The sequence below is a fragment of the Danio aesculapii genome, chromosome 23 (assembly GCF_903798145.1).
Source record: "Danio aesculapii chromosome 23, fDanAes4.1, whole genome shotgun sequence".
NCBI classification, from domain to species: Eukaryota; Metazoa; Chordata; class Actinopteri; order Cypriniformes; family Danionidae; genus Danio; species Danio aesculapii.
In genome coordinates, this window is record NC_079457.1 from 27,891,684 (window position 1) to 27,913,860 (window position 22,177).

The 22,177-nt window shown below is 34.9% G+C and overlaps 1 protein-coding gene across 1 annotated transcript in view; it reads right to left on the bottom strand.

Moving 5' to 3' along the window:
• The window catches only part of cntn3a.2 (contactin 3a, tandem duplicate 2), a 164,298-nt gene that overhangs the window by 132,401 nt on the left and 9,720 nt on the right, over positions 1 to 22,177 (bottom strand). Inside the window, exon 2 of the mRNA XM_056449625.1 lies at positions 20,698 to 20,827. Coding sequence (XP_056305600.1) covers positions 20,698 to 20,827 — 130 coding nt within the window. The remainder of the gene's footprint in view (positions 1 to 20,697; positions 20,828 to 22,177) is intronic.

Sequence of the window (22,177 nt, forward strand, 5' to 3'; positions counted from 1 at the left end):
TGCATCACTTGCCTTTGTTCATATTTCAGACAGTTCTACTTATTATATTTTATTAATGTATTAATGACAACAGAACATGGGTTGCTCTACAAATATATATTTTATTATAGGAAAAAAAAAAGCAAAAAAAAAAAAGTACACTTACTAAAAATACTGACAGTATTTTTATTTAACCCACTCAGCAATTCACACATTACTGTCTGGCTAGTTTGGGTCCTACTTGTATGCTAGAAAAGCAAAATGGTCCAACATTCCGGACCATTATCACCAATAAAGCCTAGAAAACAGGGTATCAGAATATTGATAATTGGTTACTTCTAATTAAAATTTTTAGTTCTGTAACTATGAAATTGTTTTAAATTCAAAATTGTAATATATACATCAACGTAAAACCTATGAATAGTGGAAAATCATTCTGTACTTGTTCATTAAAACCACATCGGTTTCCACTTTTGCCATGGCGTTTCCTTTTGGTTTTAACAAACTTATCCCTCAAGTTTTTCAAAACATTTTAATAAAAATTTCTTCCTTTTCTACTGATGTTGCAATTTCTAGCCAAGAATTATTGGCCATGTGATCACATATAGATGGATCATAAAGATGTCAGTACAGGCGTACCCGTTTCAGACAAAATCTCTTCAAAGTGTTTCATATTCAACTCAAATAGAATGCGGCGCCGCATGAATTGTTCGCTCGAGTCTCAAAAAATGTTGTGCACTCCGCCAGCCGAAATCATGTCATACGCACTCAAAGCGAACCTCAGCAAACACCACAATGACGTTACAGTCGCTGTGACTGCACTCAAGCAAACTAGCAAACACATCAAGTATAAATCAGCCTTCGGGGTATGTTTTGTTGTATGTTTCAGATGCAAATCGTTCTTGTACAAGTCCACGAAAAGGCAGGACTTGTACAGATCATCTAGACCAGCAAACCACTGACCTAAACCCTTCCGTAAATCCAACCAATAGCATTTTCAAAAGCAAATGTGAAAAAAATGAGCACTACAACACTGTAGTTTTACTTTGATTTCACCTTGACTCGATCTCAAACTAACTTTAGTGATCACAAGTGCAACAAATACAATTGGCCCGTCTCCACTGACAGGTACAGTATGGTACGGGTCGGAATGGGTCACCTTTATCAAGCTTGTGCTTCCACTGCCAAAAGGGTACCCTGTTGGTGGGCATGGTGTACGACAGAAAGTTTCAGACGACGTCATTTTTACTCAAGGAAATGTCACAGTAAAGCCGTAAGGTTCGTTCACATATCATATGAGAAGCACTTCTCACAAAACAGATGCTTTATACACATAAATACTTGTGTATAAATGTTCATTACTAACCTTTCTATGAACCTCTCACTGCAGATCAATGGCAGTGCGAAACAGCCTACTGTAACGTCTGCAGTTATTTAAAATAAATAAATAAATGCAACATATATGAACACATACAACCCCTTACAGTCTCCAATATGTTACCACTTACAGAAAAACTACACACAACATACATTTAGTCCTTATTTAGGTTCAAAAACAAAACGAAATATAGCCTACAGTCAGTGTAAACCTCTCATATGAGTCTTTAATCTTCAGCAGCACAAGTAACCTTATGTTAGAAAGTAATTCCGTCATTTCGAGTTCATAATAGTCCATAAGGTGATGATAATAGTTAAACATGGCAGTTTGTTCATGTTTTAGGTTGCAGAAGCATCATTTGCTGCTTTTTTTCCAGCTTCCCCTTTGCTTTTTCATGCTTCACTCTTGACAGGGAGTCACTTCTGACAGGATCGGATATCAGAGGGCTTCAATGATCACGTGCACGTTTTTAACATGAGCTCAAAATTGTCAAAATATTTTGTTATTTCAAATATAGGCGCGTGGCGAGCTCTCTGTAGAACGTGAAACCGCCCAATGACGATGACAAGGTCAACCATGGCATTATGGTGTAATGTCTCGACTGTGTTTTTAAAAATGGCGCTTCCTTTGTTTTTATGCTCCTGCTTCTGCGAGTGATGTTTCTCTGTAAACCAATAGCATTCAGCTGCGCGTCTTGCTCCGCCTTATGGTAGCTTTTGGGCCAGTTGGTACCCTTTGCAAAGGGTGACCAAAAAGAGCTACGGTGTGGTTCGCTTTTAGGTACCCTTTGACAGTGGAAACGGCCATAAAAGCGTACCGAACTGTACCGTACCATAATGTACCACTCAGTGGAAACGGGCCAAAAGTAAGCCATCTAGCAAACTGAGCACATCAGAAGAGTTGTCCATATGGAGATAGGTAAGGCAAATATACTTGATTACAAATCATGGACACCGTTAAGATATTTTGTGTATTTATTTCATGTCATGCAAAAAAAAAAAAAAAAAAACAGTACAAAAAGAATCCCTCATTTGCTGATAATATGTGTCTGTAAATATCATTAGTGTGATAAAGGAACACTATTTAATGAGGAAGCCAGACCCCAATCAGTTGTTTGTTTACCAAGTCAGCGAGCGTGCTATTGTTGAGCCGTGAGCGACCTTTTTATATACTGTAGATACTCATTTGTATATATGTATATTTATTTATTTAGTGTTTGTTTCATTCTGTTTGTATTTGATTTGTTGTTTTGGTACTTCGTTTTTTTTATTGGGTGGTGATTCTTTTGTAGATGCCTGTACATACTGTATATACTTTTTTCCACTTGACATTTTATGGTGCACTGCGAATCAAATTCACATCACTTTTTAAATCTACGGGTCAAGCCATCGTTATTTTTTTTTTGTGAACCCGGACAGAAAGTCCAGCAGTAGATCAGCGAGGATCTATTGCTTCACAGCCTTCATTTCATCTGCAGTCAAACGTATGTTTATTTTTCACAAAAATGTAGACTGAAGCACATATTTCCAATAAGCCGGTGTTGTTTGAAATGCTGGTTTCTGGTTCAAAAAAATTAAACTTCCCCAAATATATGTTTTTGTTTTCCATACTATTTATTTATTTTCCTCATGAGCAACAAGCACAGTTAAGAAGGAAAATGACTGACAAGGAAGGGCATGAGCTGTTTTCCACCACCCACTGAAACATTCACAAATTTATTCTTAAGAACGCTCATCTGCTGTCAAGTGCAGTTTTAGTGGATGGCACAATATGTTAACCATACATCCATAATGGAGCAAGTATGATGGAATATATCGCTTGACTCGGTGCATTGGTTCCAGTCACAGCTCCTTAACGTTTTCACCCATGTATATTTATTATCTTTTCTCTTTGCCATGTTTATCTCAAAGAGCAGCTGCACATGTCATGAACATAGCACAGATCAGGGTAAGGGCCAAGAACAAAATGCTCCAGAATGTAATAGCATTCTCGCTCAGCTCAAATCATCGACTGCTTCTAATGTAAGGCCTTTTGCGAGCAATGCAAATGAAAGCCATGCAACATCAATAAGCAGCTTTCACTTGTGTAAATATAGTAGCAAAGCAAGTGAGGCCAGATCAAGGGCACTTGACACACAGCAGCAAACAGGTGACACATCCACACAGTACACAATACGTCATGTGATTACATGGGTTTCACATAAAAATGTTCCAAAACCATGCGTTTCAAATACGTTTCAAATGTGTTTTGTGCAGTTCAGATTTTAATACTTGAAACTAATGTGGCTTTTCTGTAAGTGCATGGTTGAGATTTCTTTGCATATTTTGGTTACTGTGCTCTGTAAAAAAATCTGATAATTATACCAGTAAAATAACAGAGTAAAATTGTAAAAATGCTACAGTAAAAACCTGCAACCTGGATAACAGTAAGTTTCATTAATATATAGTTAATATATGTATGGCAAATTGACAATTTTCTACATGATTTTATGATTTTGTCGACATTCATAAGCATGAATTAGAGACATTCACATTTTAATGTTGATACTGTAATTGCTTTAATTAAATGTTATGTGTGTTACCATTGTGGTGTTTAGTAATAATACCAATGACACTGAGCACCTTCTACATAGGTAGGTTTCTCTGCTGGTGGGAAACATTGTTTGTGATGAGCTTTGGTTCACCGTGTAACTTTCTCATCACCAGAAAATAAGTATTGAACAAATCACAGTTTTTCTCGGTAAACATATTTGTAAAGGTGCCGTTGACTTGAAACCCTGAATGTTAGTAACAACCAAAGAAATCTATTCATGCAAAGAAAACAAATCTAGTTTACTAATTAATTTCTGCATAATACAATATCGCAGGGAAAAAGTATTGAACACATGAAGAAAGTGAGGTGTAAAAAGGCAGTGAAAGCCCAGACTACAGCTGAAATCTCTCAGCAGATATTCAGCAACCCTCTGCACTTCGTTATTGTAAATTAATATCAGCTGCTTCAGACCAACGTCTACATTAACAGGATGATGAAGGTGAAACTAGGGTGGACATTTCAGCAAGACAGTGATTTCAGCAAGATAATTTATCAACATACAGAGTAACTATTACTATATGTCTGAATAATAAGATGTATAAATATTCAGTTGAATAATTTAGTAATCATTTACTTGCTTATTCTGAATGATCTTAAAAACCACCTACTTGTACTACTCTTAAAAGAACTAGTTTGTAAATAATGCAATACCTAATTTAGTAATGAAAAATTAATCATTGTCAAAATATGAAAATACAATCACTAAGCACATTAAATAAATGCTCACCGAATAAGTCAATATAAAAAATGTAGCTGTATCTATAAGCTGCTTACTAATGCATTTTAATGTAGAGTTAATGCTCAACAAATGATCAATTAAGTATCTGCAAATGCTTAATAAATTAACTATAATGAGTGTAATTACGATAATTTGAAGTGTGCAGTTACTAAGCTAAGCCAAAATTTGTTCCATCAAACAAATGGGAAAAAATTTTTCAGGGGTGCCATTAACCATCGTTAGCCAACTAAGGTCGCAAGTTGGGTCGTTACAAACATAGTTTGTTAATGTGGTGTTTCCCAAATCCGTCGTTCCAATGAACATTCGCAAACTGTGTCGCAAACTTCTATGCTTGCAACTACTCTGGAGTTGTTGTTAGATACATAGTTCCTGGCTGTGTTCTATTCCCACTTAGCCCCCCTATGCCCTATTTGTTTAAAACATTATAACATTTAAACTTACAAAGATTTTTTAAAGAAAGCATTCAAGTCATCACTCTTAGGTGTAACTTCTTTGTAAAAGAAGATCTTTTACAGTTCAGTTTTGGCGATCTCCATGTTTACAATTGCGATCACAGTGCACTTTGAAAACATTGATGCCATTTGGAACACAATCGTGGCTCATGGTGAAAGCTATAGGTGACCAATAATTTAAAAGCAGAATTTATACTACATCTCCAAAGCTTGTGAAAACAATAAACATAGCATACATTAATGCTTTCAATTTATAGTAGGTTATTTATTAAGCATCTGTAGCCTTCTGTATACAACATGGGCCTGTTGGTTTGAACATTTCTGCAGTGTCAAATTGTGTCATTCAAAAAAATGAAACAATATAATAATAATAATAATAATAATAATAATAATAATAATAATAATAATAATAATAATAATAATAATAATAATAATAATAATAGTCATCATCATTAAAATTATAAATATTATTAATAAAGTATGATTTTTTAGATTTCCTGATAAATATTAAATTAAATTTCTTAATACATAACCTCATTATATATTTATTCATTTATATAATTTATATATGAGATTAGAGTATGTGTTAGCTTTTGTAGGTGATTTTATGTTTTAGAATAGAATATGTAATGTTCTCAATAATATCTGTAAAGGAAACATTGGTCCTATATGAGCAGTTTACAAATATTTCAATTAATATGGAAAACGAGTGCATGTTTTTACCAAAAATAATATTAGATTTTTTTTTAAATGCGTGTTTGTGTAAAACAATACAATTTGCACAAATAAATTATGGGGTTCTTCTCTAAAGAAGTAGTTACTCCATCCCATTTAGAGCATCATTATGGGTGTTATGGGGTTCTTCTCTAAAGAAGTAGTTACTCCACCCCATTTAGAGCATCATTATGGGTGTTATGGGGTTCTTCTCTAAAGAAGTAGTTACTCCACCCCATTTAGAGCATCATTATGGGTGTTATGGGGTTCTTCTCTAAAGAAGTAGTTACTCCATCCCATTTAGAGCATCATTATGGGTGTTATGGGGTTCTTCTCTAAAGAAGTAGTTACTCCACCCCATTTAGAGCATCATTATGGGTGTTATGGGGTTCTTCTCTAAAGAAGTAGTTACTCCACCCCATTTAGAGCATCATTATGGGTGTTATGGGGTTCTTCTCTAAAGAAGTAGTTACTCCACCCCATTCACAGCATCATTATGGGCGTTTTACGTTATAACTAACGTGGTTCAAACGATGGATCTGCGACAGAGAAACTAGGGGTTTTGGGAAACACTCGTCACTACAACATTAGTTTCTCAACCAATGCATCGTACTATGATGGTTCAGCCGCGAGTTACGTCGTTGTTTGGGAAACGCACAATTTGAAATGCTCTCCATTTAGTTCTGATGCACAGAATAAAGCTTTTTTCTAGCACTAAGTAAACATTTATATTGATTAATTGCTTTACAAAAACCAAATGGACAAAATGTAAGTGTGTACATTGTGTATGTTTATTATATACATCATATGTATACATTTAAATATCTATGCAACAAAATTATTATTAATTGTTTGTATGTTTGTGTGTATAAATATATATAGTACACACATATCAAAACAAACTTTATTTTGTAATGTGATTAATCGTGATTAATCACGATTCGTGATTCATAATCGTGACTACTTTTTTCACATTTGAGTCTTCCACACTGAATTTTTTATTGTTTATTTTATTGTTTATTATTCATATTTATTTATTTTCAGAAGAGTAACACCAAGTGCAGTTTAGAAGGTAACTAACTGACAAGGAAGGGCATGAGCTGTTTTCCAGATACTGTCAATGCTTCAAACTAGTTTCTAATGCGAAGCCTTTGCGACGTTATGCAAATTAGAGCTGCACAACGTCAATAAGTGGTTTTCATTTGTGTAAAAATAGTAGCGAGGCAAGTGAGGCCCGATCAAGGGCACTTGACACACAGCGGCAAAAAGGTGACACATCCGCACAGGCTGCGATAGCAGGAGAAAACGGAGATCGAGCGAAAAGAGGTGTGAAGTAGGGTTACGTTCACCCCGGGGCTTTTCTGCAAAGTGTAGAGTCTCCAGTGTGGCTAAGGTTGAACTTGAGTCGACCCTGCTGTTCATATCAATTTTGTTAGGGGGATGGGGTGTGGGTATCATTGATATGACTGCCGGTGTGGGCTCCAAAGCACCAGGCTCATCTGCTCATCTCTCCGCTCTTCTCATGGTGCTCAGACCTTCAACACCTGTGGACCACTCTGGAGACCAGTCTCTGGCTGTCATGGCTGGTGTGTGTTTCAGGGGAGCAATCTCTGCATCCACACACTCACACACACGCACACTTAAAAGCTAGCAATGTGGGCCAAATACTGACAATGCTTTAAACTGGATTCTAAACAAATCCAACAGACACATGGACTGCATTCACTAGCTTTACAGCAAATGTTCAATTCAATTCAAGTTTACACCGTACCGCTTTTCACAATAATTATTGTTTCAAGCTTTACAAAAGGTGCACATTATTATATTACAATCAAAATCATAAAAGTTAAGGTCATTAGTTACCACAACTTTATTAGTTACTATTAACATTAACTAATTAAATAGTAGCTAATAGCTTTTAACAGTTAAAGTTCAACATATAAACACAGTTAATCTGCAGTTATATAGTATATAGATGATGTCTATGTGAGCCTGATGCTTAGGAGTCCACACCGGCAGTTATATCAATGATACCTTCACCTCATCCCCCATACAAATTTGATATGAACAGTGTATTTATGTATTAAGTGTGTGTTTCGTGTGAAAGTTCCAAAGGCGTTTTGACTTTTTAAATGTGTTTTTTGTGGATTTCAAGCGTGTTTTGCATGTGTTCCACATATTTCACATGCAGTGTTGGGAATAACGGTGCTATAAACAAAGAGTGTTACTAACGGTGATACTTTTTTTCAGTAACAAGTTATCAAATGAATTACTGGTTCCCATATTAAAACACGTTGCCATTACTAACAATAAAATGTGTGTTACTATAATTGAGAACACTAAAGCGTTTTTTTAGGCGAGCAGCGTCTCTCTCAGCCATAGGACCTCTCTTTCTCTGGGGTGTATACAGGTGCGTCCCAAATCGCATACTTATGCACTATCCTACGCCATTTTGTAGTAGTAATAGTGTAAGTAGTGTGTTTACACTGAAAACTCTAAAAAATAATAAGTGCACTTTAATTAGCCAGCTGATGCACTCATTCGAGTTTTGCTCATGTAGTGGAAGGGGCGGAGCTATCGGGCACACATGTTAGATTACTTTATTTATTTTGGATTGTGAAAGCGAAATTCTTCTATGAGAGTGATTATAGCGCCTACCGATGGAGAATGCAGCAATACTCACGGCAGGTATTATTTGGTACTTTGTTCATTTATTTCACTAATTTGGCAACCGTCAAACGTCATCTGGGAAACGGGTTGAATTTCCGCTTAGTAAAAAAACATTAGTGTTCCATTTGGGATGACACTACATACATATACTATGCTATTGAGTGTTTAAGTGCAGAAGTACATAGCGCATGAGTGCATAGTGTGCCATTTGGGACGCAGCTTCTGTGTGTAAAATGTTTATTGCTGTCACTTTTCTCAATCAAGGAACCACAAAAAAAGAACAAGCAAAATGCACCTGCGCCCAAACAACCATTATCACCACTCACAAACTACTAATTATTATCATGAACTATTTTATAAAATAAAGGCACAAACGCAAGTTACACCAAAATGATGGCTCAAGTGATCCAAAAATATCCTGAAAATGCATACAAAAACAAAAAACACTGAAATATATACATTTTAATATGCTTATTTTCACTTAAGTCTACCAAATGGTGCACAAGGACCTTTGATCTTAATGCTTGAAGTCAAAACAATCATTTGGTCTTTACTGCGGCATTCAGCTGTATCTGTATTCAGAGAGGAAGGATGCATTAGCAGCCCTCATTTCTCATGCAAGCCTCAGCAGGACAGGAATTTGGGATTTCTAATACAACTCTGAAAGACAGGATATTTTGAACGCAGGGTTTGATGTATTCTTTCAAGCAATTACCTTGTCGTTCGCGCAAATCTTTTTAGCACTCGCTTCATTTCAGCTCTGCGCACCGACTCACTTCAAATAGATGCTATTTTTTGGTCTGCAATCACAGTTCATTGAAGAAAATGCACAGATTAAAGCAAGCCAATTCACTGCTGATACCTCACGTTGCCACTAAGCACTGGGATTTGATCAAGTTTGTCAAATCTTTATTCTCTGAATCTACTTTGTCAGTATTTAATTTTTTTTACCACAGCATCAGAAAACATGAGTGGTAAAAATGATACTTTGACAGTTTGGGGAGCAAGCGCTGGAACGTTCAAGCACCGGCCGGTAAGAGTAATTTAAAAGTGCATCTAGCTTCGGTTTTTATGAACCTCACAGTTGTAGCCGGGCAATTTATTCTAGAGCGCTGACAACTCAGCTTCCCTGTTCAATAGCAGGATAGAGCCCGGAGAAGAAGTGCTTCAGTCCTATTTGCACATCAAGAGAGGTGTGCAGGTTAAGGCTCAGGAACCGCTCTGCGTGATGCTCGGCTCAGCAAGAGAAAGAGCAAAAAGATGATTAGAAGAAAGCGAGGAACGCACGAGGGCCTACAAAGAGTACAGTGCAGCTAAACATCACCCATGTGCTTTCAATGAGTGGGATGAAATCTGCTCCTTAACAGAGGTGGGCACAGCAGCCGCTCCAGATGATCATCAAAGATTTGTGTCTTTTAGATATCTCAAATTATCTGAAAAGAGATTCTTATGAATTCCTATTAAATGGCTATGTCAAAGTAAATTCCGGTGTGTGTCATATATAGCAATCTGCAGCGTTAAAAACACTTTTTCGAATAGAGTTGCAGATTTACAAAGATCCAAAAGATCCCTTGGCTTGATAATGAGTTCGTTCACATGAACACCAATGCTCTGATTTTAATATGATTAAGACTGTGATTAAGAGTCCACCATGAAACAGTGATTTTTTTATAATTTAATCTGATTAAGGTCATAATCAAACTAAACAGAACTTGGATTAAGACATGTGGAGTATGCCGATTTTCGTTGCATTACTGAAGTGCACACTGAAAAAAACGATTACTGCTGCTTGTTTAATCTAGCTGTTTAAAATGAGCTAAAACAAGACAATTATTGTCATTTCTTTGGCCAATTTAATTTGTTTTATGTTCATTCCACTAATATTTGTAAACCATTAAGTTAACTTAGGTTTTTTGTGTTGGGACAACATGAAGGAATTGTGTTGGTCCAAGTACCTACACTGTAAAAAATGCAGGGTTCCACACAATTCATTCATGTTGTCCCAACACAAATTGATTAAGTTAACTTAACACTTTCAACAAATTTATGTGGATTGAACATAAAACATTAAGCTGTCCCAATGAAATCTGAAGAATTGTGTTGTTTCAGCTTATTTTAAATAAGTAGTTTGAACGAGCAAAAAATATAAATATATTTTTTGAGTGTAGTTAGGGAATTTGTCATTCCCAGCATGCTCTGCATGGGATTGAATTAAGAGATGGAAATTTTGCCAATAAAAGTAATCTTAGATGGTTAAAGTTAATAGAAAGACTTGTTAGAGTTTAATCTTCACTTTAGTTTGAAGATTTAGAAGATTTTCATGTAATGCTTTGAGTTTTGAGATTGGCACCTTGCAGAAGCACCCATGCTTTGGGTTGGCAGCTTAATTAGCAAAAATGCAGATTGTTGCTTTGCTCAATGAGCAATCACTGTCCTAAAATTACTTCTGAGATCAGTCTCAATCAACTGTATATGTAACTTTTGAAATATGCTAAGAAATGTCTCTTTTAGTTCATTTTGGATAACTTTGAATAACTTCGAAACGTACGACACATAATAGACATGTTATTATCAGACCTTTGAGTTTAAGTTAAATAAAAATACAAATCTTGACCTTAGAATTATAAGGTTCTTTCTGACATTTTTGTAAAAATTGAGTTACTGACATATTCTTATTAATTGACAACTTATTTACATTATGGAATGTTTTTTTTTATAAGTTATTTACATTTTAAGACTTTTTATTTAAAAAACACACATACTGTTTGCTGTGGAATGCAAAAACTTTGAAGCTTAATACCTTAAAATCATTCAGAACGCAGATAGAACCTTATAATTCCAAGGTGACTAAATGTATTTAAACTTTTATTTGATGAAGTCATGTTGAACCAACTCAGATGCATGTAATTGTTTAAATGTTTTTATATTTTTTAAATATATTTATTAAGTTGGAGCTAAACAAATTTATTAGATGGAAATCCTGCCCTAAATTAAATTGAGTTCATCCAATAAGTAATTTATTTTTTTTTGAGCGAGACATGTAAACATGCAATCAAACTATTACCTGTAGGATATTCGCTGCATTTTGTGACAAGAAAGTCTATACACACACGGCTGTTTGAAACTATTCTCTGCACCTACCAAGTCAGTGTAGGGCCACAGACACCTGCATAATGAAATGCTGAAATGCTGAGGTTTTTTCCCCCATACGGCGTGCATATGAAATTCCATCAAAATAACACTCCTCCAGCAGTTCATACTCGCATCCAATATCTCGTTTGTCAAGGGGACATGCATGAAATGTTCCTGAATGAAAGCGAAAGTGCCAAACTGCAGTTAAAGTCGATAAATTAACAATGAAACACTCGAAATCACATGAAACTCCAAAGGAAACAAGGTGACGCAATGTGGTTAATCAAAGTATGTGCTATAACATGTAATACAGGATCATAAGAAGGAACATTTAAAAAGAAACATATGTAAACACCTTAATCATATTATTGTCATATTTAGATTAAGGCAAATAATTTGATTACTGATGTCTATGTAAAGGTATAGTCACTGAGTACGTTTACATATACACCAATACTCTGGTTTTAATACAAATAAAACAAGAGTCTGATTAATGTAAACTACCATGTAAACAGCGATTTTTGGTGACCTTAATGTTTAATGACCTTAAGTGATAATCAAACTAAACAGATATGAAATTAAGACGTGTAGAATATTCACATTATTGAAGTGCATCTTTTTGCTAATTTTGCGACAGGATGTCAGGCATTTGGCGACAAACAACTGGGAACGAGCACATTTTTGGTGCGAGCGGGAAATGCTGATTATGCTGAGAATTCTTCCACCGGTCCTTACTACATACTCTCATCCAGAGTTTGTCGCTGGGGCATAAATGAATGAAATGGAAGAGGTGGCCTGTTTTTTGAGAATTTCTATCCAATGTTGTCTGTTTACACGCACAGTGTGAGAAATTAACTGCAGTTGAACTTGTCACAAAATTTTAAATGAAATGCCCAAAATCACATATGGTGCAATGATGAATATTATTCGCTAAAAGCTGTGTAAATGTTAGCATGCAACATTGAAATAAAAAATAATTTAAAGGGCACCTATTATAAAAATCATCATTTGTAAGCTGTTTGGACAGAGCTGTGTGTAGGTATAGTGTGTCCAAAGTCATATTAAAGTGATAGAAACACAATAAGTCTCTTTTTTTATTTCCTGATGTTAAATTAGGATCCAAATCCCAGTGATTTTGATTTTGAGGTCCACCGCAATGGCGTAGGAGTAGGAGTGTGGTTTCCTTGCCCACTGAATTGACTGACAGCCTCGTATTAACATGTCTCTGTAGTAATGCGTATAATCATGTAACAACATAGGACGTGCGCAAAGCAACTGGGATTAAAAGATTTATTCAGCTCTCTGTGATTGAAGATTGAACTTTGTAATGACATTGTGTGGGACTCATTGTTGCAGAAAGGCTTGAATTAACTCCACAACAAATACATTAAATAATCATTGGGAAAGTCCTTATTTTAGTATTTCTCACAAACTTTACATGAGATCTGCTTCCTTCATGTCTGTCACTGTGCTGTTTATCTGACGCAGCTGAGGCGGAGATTGAGGCACTCTCTGACAGGCACGTGGGAACGGTGGGCGGGAAGAACTAGCATTAAAGGCACAGGCAACAAAAACAGCTACAGTGTGTTCAGAGCAGAAAATTCCAACACTCTGAAAGGTTTAATAAATAATCTGATAGGTGATTTGAGCTGAAACTTTAGACACATTCTGGAGACACAAAAGACTTCTCTTAAATCTTGAAAAAGGATTCAATAGCAATAAGAGTGACTTGCAATTCGGAATTTACCTATATTAATCTGGATACATTTTAAAACACCAGTTTTATCCAAAATTTGTCTACATCCAGGATACCTTTTACAAAATGGGTTTATCCAGAAAAAATGGAAAACATGAGCATCCCTGTACTGCATATACAGTTAAAGTCAGAATTATTAGCCCATCTTTTTTAAATGTTTCCCAAATTATGTTTAACAGAGCAAGGGCATTTTCACAGTGTGTCTGATAATATTTTTTCTTCTGAAGAAAGTCTTATTTGTTTAATTTCAGCTAGAATAAAAGCAGTTTTTACTTTTTTTTTTAAACCATTTTAAGTTCAAAATTATTAGCCCCTTTAAGCAAATTTTTTTTCTCAATAGTCTACACAACAAACCATCATTATACAATAACTTGCCTAATAACCCTAACCTGCCTAATTAAGCCTTTAAATGTCACTTTAAGCTGTATAAAAGTGTCTTGAAACATATCTAATCAAATATTATTTACTGTCATCATGGCAAAGATAAAATAAATCAGTTATTAGAAATGAGTTATTAAAACTACTATGTTTAGAAATGTGTTGAAAAAAATCTTCTCTCTGTTAAACAGAAATTGGGGAAAAAATAAACTGGGTGGCTAATAAACCAACTCATCATGATGCTGATGCTGAGCCAGCATCACGGTCCTCTGCCTCGTCCCCGTCGCAGCAGCAACCTGCTCGCAAAAAATACACACTTTTAGCCCGTTTCCACTGAGTGGTAAATTACAGCATGGTACGGGTCTGTACAGGTCACCTTTATCAGGCTTGCGTTTCCACTTCCAAAAGGGTATCAATGGTATGCTACAAAAAGTTTCAGTCAATGCCATTCTCGCTCGAGGAAATGTCACAGTAAAGCCATAAGGGTCGTTCACATATCATATGAGAAGCACTTGTCACAAAACAGATGCTTTATTCACATAAATACTTGTGTATAAATGTTCATTACTAATCTTTCAATGAACATGATTTGATTATAACTGCAGATCAATGATATAGCAAAATAGCCTACTGTAAAGTCTAAAATGATATGAAATAAATAAATAAACGCAACATATATGAACACATACAGACCCTTACAGTCTCCAATATATTACCAATTACAGTAAAACTACACACAACATACATTTAGTTCTTATTTGGGTTCAAAAACAACACAAAATTAAGCCCAGTCAGTATAAACCTCTCATCTGCATCTTTAATCGTAACCAGCACATGTAACCTCTGTTAGAGAGTAATTCCATCATTCCGAGTTCATAATAGTCCAAAAGGTGATGATGGTAGTTAAACATGGCAGTTTGTTCAGGTTTTAGGTTGCTGAAAAAATCATTTGCTTCTTTGTTTTTTCCAGCTTCTCCTTTGTTTTTTCGTGCTTCACTCTCACGTTTGTCCATTTCTGAAAGGACCGAATGTCAGAAGCACTTCAATAATCACACGCATGTTATTATCATCAGCTCAAGAAGTTCGTTATTTCAGATATAGACGTGCGATCGCGAGCTCTCTGGAGAACGTGAAACCGCTTGCACTTTTACATGGCCTCGTAAAACAGATTACAGAACACATTAGATTTTGTTCTTCTTGGCTTTGTGGCTGTTCATCAAGACAACGACGTAGCTTGCTTTTATATGTATATATTAATACAGTGTAATGTCTCGACTGTGTTTTTAAAAATGTCAGTTTCTTTATTTTCACCAATAGCATTCAGCTGCGCATCTAGCTCCGCTTTTGGTATCCTTTTGTCGTGCTAGGTACTCTTTGCAAAGGGTTTCCAAAAAGTGGTATGGTACGGTTCGCATTTTGGTACCCTTTGACAGTGGAAACGGTCATAAGCAAACTGAACCGTACCGTAGCACTCAATGGAAATGGGCCATTTAGCCCCGTTTATACTAATATGTCTTAGTTTTAAAATGGCATTTTAGAACAAAAACGATCCACGTCCACACTGGTGTTTCATCTAGCATTTCTGAAAAGATTTACATCCACACCATACCACTGAAAGCTAACATCACGTGACCACACATACACACACTCTGGCATGCGCTGCAGCATATGCGCACGTCTGAGCACCAGGCATTCAGCAGGTGCTTTGAGCACAAAACCCCAGAGAGCAGTGCACGACGGACAGCTAATCAAGGATGTACCGCTGGATCGTGCCTCACTATAGTTGTTAAATGTGAAATTTAATTAATCTTGTCTCTAACTAATGACTCTACTGTCTTTCAAATCTATCAGGTAATGTGTCAGCGTCAGTACATTGCTTTCATTTTCATGCTTGTTCTTAGTAATTTTAGTGAAAACCTCAGATACTGTTGGTCAGTTCCTGTTGGTTGTGTATCTTTTTTACCAAGCTAGTTTGTTGACGCCATTATAACGACACAGATCACTCTGCCTATTCATGCCAGAGGCCGGCGGAAAAAGTGATTGACAGGTGGTAATTTGTGTGTAATCTTTATTTATTTATGATTTGGTTACGGGTAAAACAAAGAACATGAGGGTCAGGTAGTTGAAACGGTAGGCTACAAACAATTAATTCGCTATGAATTAATGAATTATTCATAAATATGCCATCGTCCATTGCGATGTTTCACATAAGACATTGTGCGGTGCAAAATTGGTTGACATAACCCAACCCTAATAAACTGTATATATTGAAAGCGACAATTAATAATTGTTAATCAGATGTTAAAAATAAATGGAAGGCAAATATCAGTTTGTCAGAATGTATTTTTAAACATGTTAAAAACACACATTTAATTAATTTATTGATAAGTTTAGTTTAATTTTCCAAGAAATTTTTCCATGAATTCTACATGTTCTTCCATCAGGCTGTGATTTGTGACTGATTTTGTTGCACTTTGTATCAGTGTCGCATCGATTGTGAAAAGACAAATCACTTGTGGCTGGAATCTTATCGTGTCTGGTTAGGAGACAAAAATGCCTGCTAGCAACCAACAGCACAGTAACCTGAGACCTCAGAATATCTCTGTAGAAGTCTTAAAAAAAACATTTCAGCTAATCAGCTATATATTTCGCAAAACAAGAAGTATGTTTTCAACCCACTATTCAAAATAAGCTTTTAAATAAAAGATTTATTCAACAGATTCTAACTTGGTTTAAATAGAATGATGCATGGCACGAACTGTAACGTGTGCCACATGTTTAATTGATGCGTGCATGTGTCATTGCATTCATTGAGCCCTCCCAGCATGAAGTCGGTGTAAATATTGCAGTTTTATGGCTCTTCTGCTGAGATGGAAGCCTAGGACGACACTATGAGGTACAGCCTCAAGATGTGAAATCTATAATCCATTAAATTACGGGAGCACTCCTGACTAACCATAGCCATCAGATAATGCAGATGTCAAAATATGACTCGCTGCGCCCCAGCGTATTTCTAATCTGAACATACAGCAGAAATTAATGGACTGTTGAGACATACCAAAAACGAAAGATCAGTCCGTTGTCACGAGCAACTCTCAGCATTGCGAGGGAGTGAAAGTTGTGAATTCTGTACGTCTTGGTCATTAAATTCTAATAATATCATACAGTGCTGCATGAATAAACATAACCTCATGCATGACTGGTGTTGCAGAAGCATTCGAATTACTCGGAGGAAGAAAAATGCTCCAAAACCAAGTGAGCTTTCAGTGCTAAGGCATTACAGGCACAATTTAGATGCAATAAATATAAATGAATTAATAAATAATAAAAAACATTTCAAATGATAGGCAGTATGTACACTGTAGATAAGTATATGACAAAAAGGCATGGAAACAAAAGTTTTATGTTACTTTAAATTATTTTAATTATTTAATCAGGTTTCAACTTAATTTTTTAGTAATATGAGGTTTAACTTAATACATATATTTTTCAGTTTGACTAACATAAGTTTAGGTGACTTGAAAATTTCATTTGATTTAACTAAACAGTTTAAGGCAAAAAAATTTTAAAGTGTAGTTTTCCTCTGACATACATTAATTTAGTCCCATTTTTAAACAGCACTTTTTGTTATTGTTTCATAGAGGAACTGATATAAAAATCTCTGTTACAGACTGTAAAACTCCCAAGCAGGCAGGCCAGAGTTTCTGCAGGTTTCAAATTTAAGACTTTTTAATCTAAAGGGCACCTATTTTACCTCTTTTACAAGATGTAAAATAAGATTTTGGTGTCTACAGAATGTGTCTGTAAAGTTTCAGCAGAAAATACCCATCAGATTATTTATTATGCAGTGTAAAATCTGCCCATTTTAGTGTCTGAGTATAGTGTAGCTGTTTTTGTAGCCTGTGGCTTTAAATTCAAATGAGCTGCTTCTCCCTGCTCACCACTCCGACGTGCGTGTCTGCTTCTTATGTGTTATGTCAGATAAACAGCAGTCAGTGATAGAGAGACACAAATGAATCTGATATACAGCTCATTAGTCAAAAATACCAAGTTTATTTCATGTATTTGTGGTGGAGTTTATTCAAGCCTTTCTGATACCCTGAGTCTCACACAAATGCCGTTTTCAGTACACACACACACATTGGTGTTTACTGACACCATGCGGCCTAGTGATTAAAAGTTAAGAATTACATAGCGATTTTACTTGCTTGATTACAAACATGCACTGTTAACGTTTTAAACATATAAGATTATTTATTGAGGTGCAGCTGATCACAGAAAGTTGTATCATGTGTTTTAATCCCAGTTTCTTTTGCAAAAAATGTTCTTTGGACGTGTGTTATTAGGGAGACATGGCGCCCGTCAATAAATTCGATAGGTGGGAAGAACCACACTCCAACATCACGTTGCGGTGGGCCTCAAAATCACTGGGTTTTGGATCCTATTTTTAACGTCAGGAAATTTCTTGTGTTTATATCACTCCTTTGCTTATATCACTGGACCTTTTTAAGACCATTATGAATGGAATTTTAGACTTATACAGAGATAAACAATACGTTTTGTTTTGTTTTTTGGTTCCTGATGGCCTGTTTGGACCAATGGAAAAGATTTTTACTAGCCTCATCAAAAAAAATCTGATTAAGTTATTTCTTAGACACATATTTAAAAAAAAAAAGTGTCAAAACAAGCAAACCACAGTTTTAAAACAGTACAAGTGTCCTTAGCAGGTAGCTATAAATACATGGAGAACTATGGAGTTAGAATTGTACTTTTGTTAAAAGTTCTATTGACATGTATTGTTGGGGATTGTTGGGGAAACTTTATATGGACAAAGGAAAATTAAGACTTGTTTAAAATATTTTAAATACCTACAACACAATATTTGAGTTAATTTAAGGCCTAAAATTTACAGGCACAGATATTATGAAAGGTTATAAAAGTCAATTACAAAAATATGAATAAAATATATAAAATATTGACTCAAAACTAAGAATAGTTTCAAGCAGCAATTAAGGGGTCAAGCAGAACAGAGGGTAAATAAGTAGTTGAGCATCAAACTGGCAGCAATAAAAGATTTTAAGCAAAATGTTAAAATGCAACACCTTAGAGTGAGACATAATTGTTTATCACCTTTGACCAACATGTAGATTAACAAAATAATCTGTTTTGTTTATTTGTTTGTTTGTTTGCAGTATTAGTTGGCAGTTGAACACATAAAGTTGGGTGTCAACATGCAAAGGCGTTGTCGGAATACAGACTAGAATCCATTTGAATCCATCCGTTTGCCATCAGATTTGACAGCGAGTAACAGAAAAACGTTTTGGTTATCGATGTAGACCTTGCTCCCTGAACAGAGACTGTTTCGAATACAAGTGAATTCACTAATCAATTCCGACATAACTCTGAGTGATAGTTTACAGTGAAAAAGTTGGAGATCTCAAAAAAGTTTTTTTTTTCAATGCCAGGATATTCTGATAATAATCTGTGTTAAATTTGATGAAGTTTGGATTACAGAAATGCACCATTATGGACATTTTGATCAATCCCGATAACCGGTAAATCTATTTTTGAAAGCCAATAACAACATGTAGGCCAATAAATACAAATCTTAACAACAAATACTGATGATTATCTGTCACATTAATCCAATAACTGACACTTTTTTTGGACGCTAATAACCAATACATAGGCCAATAAATACTAATCATGGTAATAAAAACTGATGATTATATGCCATACAAATTCAACTCTATATTTTGAAGTCAATAGCAATATATACTGTGAGCCAACTGGTAACAATTTAAAAATATAGATGATTGTCTATCATACAAATCTGATTACTGACAACCCTATATATGGAAACCGATAATCAATATATAGGCAAATAAATACAAATCTTCACAATGAATGCTGAAGATTATCTGTCATGTAAAAAAGTGTTTCGCTCTTTCACTGTACCATGACTTTGCTTGCATTAGCACATAATAATTACAAAATGTTACTGAAATTTAAACAGCAACATTCATTTATATCAAATAATTGCGATTAACGCTAGAATTACCAGAATTCTATAACTACTAGATTTACAGTGGCTGTCATTCTAAAACATATTGTCACATACAATTTACATTCAAATCTTTTATTTAGATGTTCTGTGTAACAAAGTGATCCTGGCAACAAAGATGAGGATCCACATGCAGTTTATTAGAGATCATCAGTCAGGCAATATTCAGAAACAGGAGCAAACATGAGTTGTAATCTAAAATGGTGGTCAGAGTAACAGGCGAATGGTCAGGACAGGTGGCAAAACAACAGGAACAATAAACAAAACAAAGGTCAAAAACATGGGAAGGCAGGACAAGGATAACATTTTTATCAACGTGTGTGAGAACGAGAGCAGTATATATAGTCCATGTAATCAGTGTGTGCGAGTGGCATCATGGGAATTGTAGTTCTCCAACGATCTGAAACTGCTAGATCGCTGGTGATCAAAACAGTCTGTCTAAATGTTTAATATAGCTATACCCTAAAAATACTGTATCTTTGGTCATACAGTAGTTAGGCTACTAGACCGCCAGTGAAGGCCATCACCTCAACTTTATTTTCATTTTCAGAAGCAGGGGAGAAGGCTTTTATCTATTTTTAGAGATGTTGGTTTTATTTCAGCAAAGTTATTTAATTACAAAAATTTAAAATGATCATAATGACTGCCTTGGTAATCACACTTAAAATATCATTGTTGCAAAACTGTCAATGGGCCTCAAATTTTTTTAGTAACACTAATAATAGCAAACACAAGCTATTTATAATACCATATGAAGGCATTACAAATCAAAGAAACTCACTACTGTAGGTTTTGAAATGAGATCAAGAAAAACTGGAGCAGAAAATGAAAGCAGACCCATACCTGTACTGAGGGGCAGGAATGCCCTTTGCATCACAGGCCAGTGTGGCTTCTTCCTCCAGTGAACCCACTGTCAGATCACTTGGCTCCATTCTCCATTTTGGCCCATTGAAAGACTTATAATCCAGACAATCTGAGGGCAGACAACAGAATATGATTACATACTTGTATCTCAAAGCAGAGTTTAAGCTAAAATGCACACATTTTTAAAGGTAAATACTCAATCCGATCTTAGCAATGAAGACACCTGTACTCATGAAAATATTGATCAGTGCAAGCTCAACCAATGGTGTGAGTTTAGTGACAGGACCAATGCATGACTAATTTGATCAATGGTTGAAGGATGATTGTTTAAAGTTACTGTATTTTCTATATGAACGTTTTTTTATTTGATGAATATTGATTTCTTATAAACTATTTATTTTTGTACATTGATCAAAACTCGCCTTCACAATGATATGCGTTTTCTGATGATGTGCATAGAGTGAAAATCTTCAAATCAATTCTCAATAAGCGAAATCAAGTGACATTTTTTTTTCCAAGAAGCCTTTTTATTCACATTATGCATCAGAATAAAGAATAAAACATGATTGTAATTTTTAAGTTCATGTCAACTTTAAGAAATATTGTTTTAAAATAATCACAATTTTCCTTTTTTGGGGTGAAGTAACCTTTTAATTATAGCAAGCCTGTCATTTACTCCAAACCATATTAAATGATTTCATGATTTCAACACAAATTAAGCATATATTTTTTAATTAAATTTTTGCATTCCCTCAATTTGCATCCCTTAATTAAAAGGCGAATCACATAAAACATTTCTAAAAAGATGTAAAAATAAATGAATAAATAAATAAATAAGCAAATAATTCATTCTTTTAAATAAATATTTTTTTATTTTAGAGATTTAGTAGAGCAGACTTTCAAAGAGTTTTCAGGGAAAGAAATCTCTCAGATTTTATTAAAAATGTCTTTGTTTGTTTTCTAAAGATTAATACATTTCTGATAAGTTTGAAAAGAAGTGACAATTTCCATTTTTAGGGGAACTCGCTCTTTAAACATGACAATTTTATTTATTCAACCTCATGTCAAGTACAACTTGCATGAAATGTTAATCTTCAGAAAAAGATGAAGACTATTTATTTAAAACGTTGATGCCCTAAAACATTTGTAAATTGTGTGGATATAAAAAAGTAAGAAAATCAACATGACTTTAATATTTGATCCCTTTATAAATGTTTTGAAGCATTTGAGTTTTGTGTTAACAGCCTTTAATGGAGGCAAAGATATCTCTCAGATTTAATTAAAAATATCTTCATTTGTGTTCTGAAGATTAACAAAATACTTAGAGGTTTGGAATGACAAAATTTCCCTCTTGGGGTTAAGGTAACCCTTTATACATGACAATTCTGTCATAATTTTCTTGTACTCTGGAACTTATTCTGTAAAATTTTTCACAACACAGACTTATAGGAAATATGTG